This window comes from Micromesistius poutassou (genome assembly GCF_964030765.1).
Source record: "Micromesistius poutassou genome assembly, chromosome: 3".
NCBI lineage: Eukaryota > Metazoa > Chordata > Actinopteri > Gadiformes > Gadidae > Micromesistius > Micromesistius poutassou.
Window position 1 is genome coordinate 3193289 of NC_140273.1, and position 1113 is coordinate 3194401.

Consider the following 1113-nt stretch of genomic DNA (forward strand, 5'->3'; position numbering starts at 1 on the left):
GGGGCGGGGGGGTGACAGGTCAATAGGTGGATGGGTGGATGGGTGGATGGAGAGATGGGTGGATAATGGGTGGATGGATGGAGAGATGGGTGGATGGGTGGATGGGTGGATGGTGGATGGTGGATGGGTGGATGGGTGGACAGGGTGGATGGGCGGTGTAAGAAAGTGATGGGTGGATGGGTGGTGTGATGGATGGTGTAATGGACAACGGGTGGATGGGTGGTGGATGGGTGGGGTAAGGACAAACAAGGGCAAGGGAAAATCAGCGAGTCAGTGAGTTATGCAAAACGTTTAAATAAATGCTACAAATGGAGAACATACACCTGACAGAGCGTGGTTTAATTCAACGCGTATCCACTGATATCGTGAGACCCTAAACATTCGACACATTGGTGAACGGCGACGTTCCCCTCTCACCTTCATCACAGGCGAAGTCCTGCACGGCCACGTCCTGGATGGGGATCTCCTTCAGGAAGTAGGGGGTTCTGGCAGCGGGGGTTGCCCGTGACGATGCGCTTCCTCCGCAGCCAATCGCCGAGCCAGGCCAGGTGACAGTTACAGTTGAAGGGATTGGCCAGCAGGTTCCTGAGGAGCACCGGAGGCAGTGCGTCAGCGAGCGCCGCGAGGAAGAAGCGGATCTGTTATTCCCGCTGGAGTCAATTACTTATTTAGCGCTTTTCTCCGGTATTTACGATTATTTTTTGGAACGGCACGAACATCCACATAGCTCAATAAATCCCGGGTTTATTGAAATAGATTTTCTGCTTTTACGTTTTACGAAAGTTGAGATGGGAGGTTTCCGAGAGTTAATGAGGAAAATACATCAGTGGGCAGCTTGAGTGTGTGTGTGTGTGTGAGTGTGTGAGTGTGTCAATGTGTGTGTGTGTGTGCTTGCGGGCATTCTCTGTGTGTGTGATTGTGCGCTCCCATGTGTGTGTGTGTGTGATGTGTGTGCTCACGTGCGTTCCTATGTGTGTGTGGTGTGTGTGTGTGTGTGTGCGCTTGCATGCGTTCCTCTGTGTGTGTGTGTGTGTGTGTGTGTGTGTGTGTGTGTGCACGCTCACGTGCGTTCCTCTGTGTGTGTGTGTGTGTGTGTGTGTGTGTGTGTGTGTG

At 52.5% G+C, this 1113-nt stretch overlaps 1 protein-coding gene across 1 annotated transcript in view; it reads right to left on the reverse strand.

The window, feature by feature from the left end:
* The window catches only part of slit2 (slit homolog 2), a gene marked incomplete at its 5' end in the record, with an annotated part of 18685 nt that overhangs the window by 17109 nt on the left and 463 nt on the right, over nt 1–1113 (reverse strand). Inside the window, 2 exon segments of the mRNA XM_084465366.1 lie at nt 418–484; nt 486–585. Of these exon segments, the coding sequence (XP_084321492.1) occupies nt 418–484; nt 486–585 (167 nt within the window).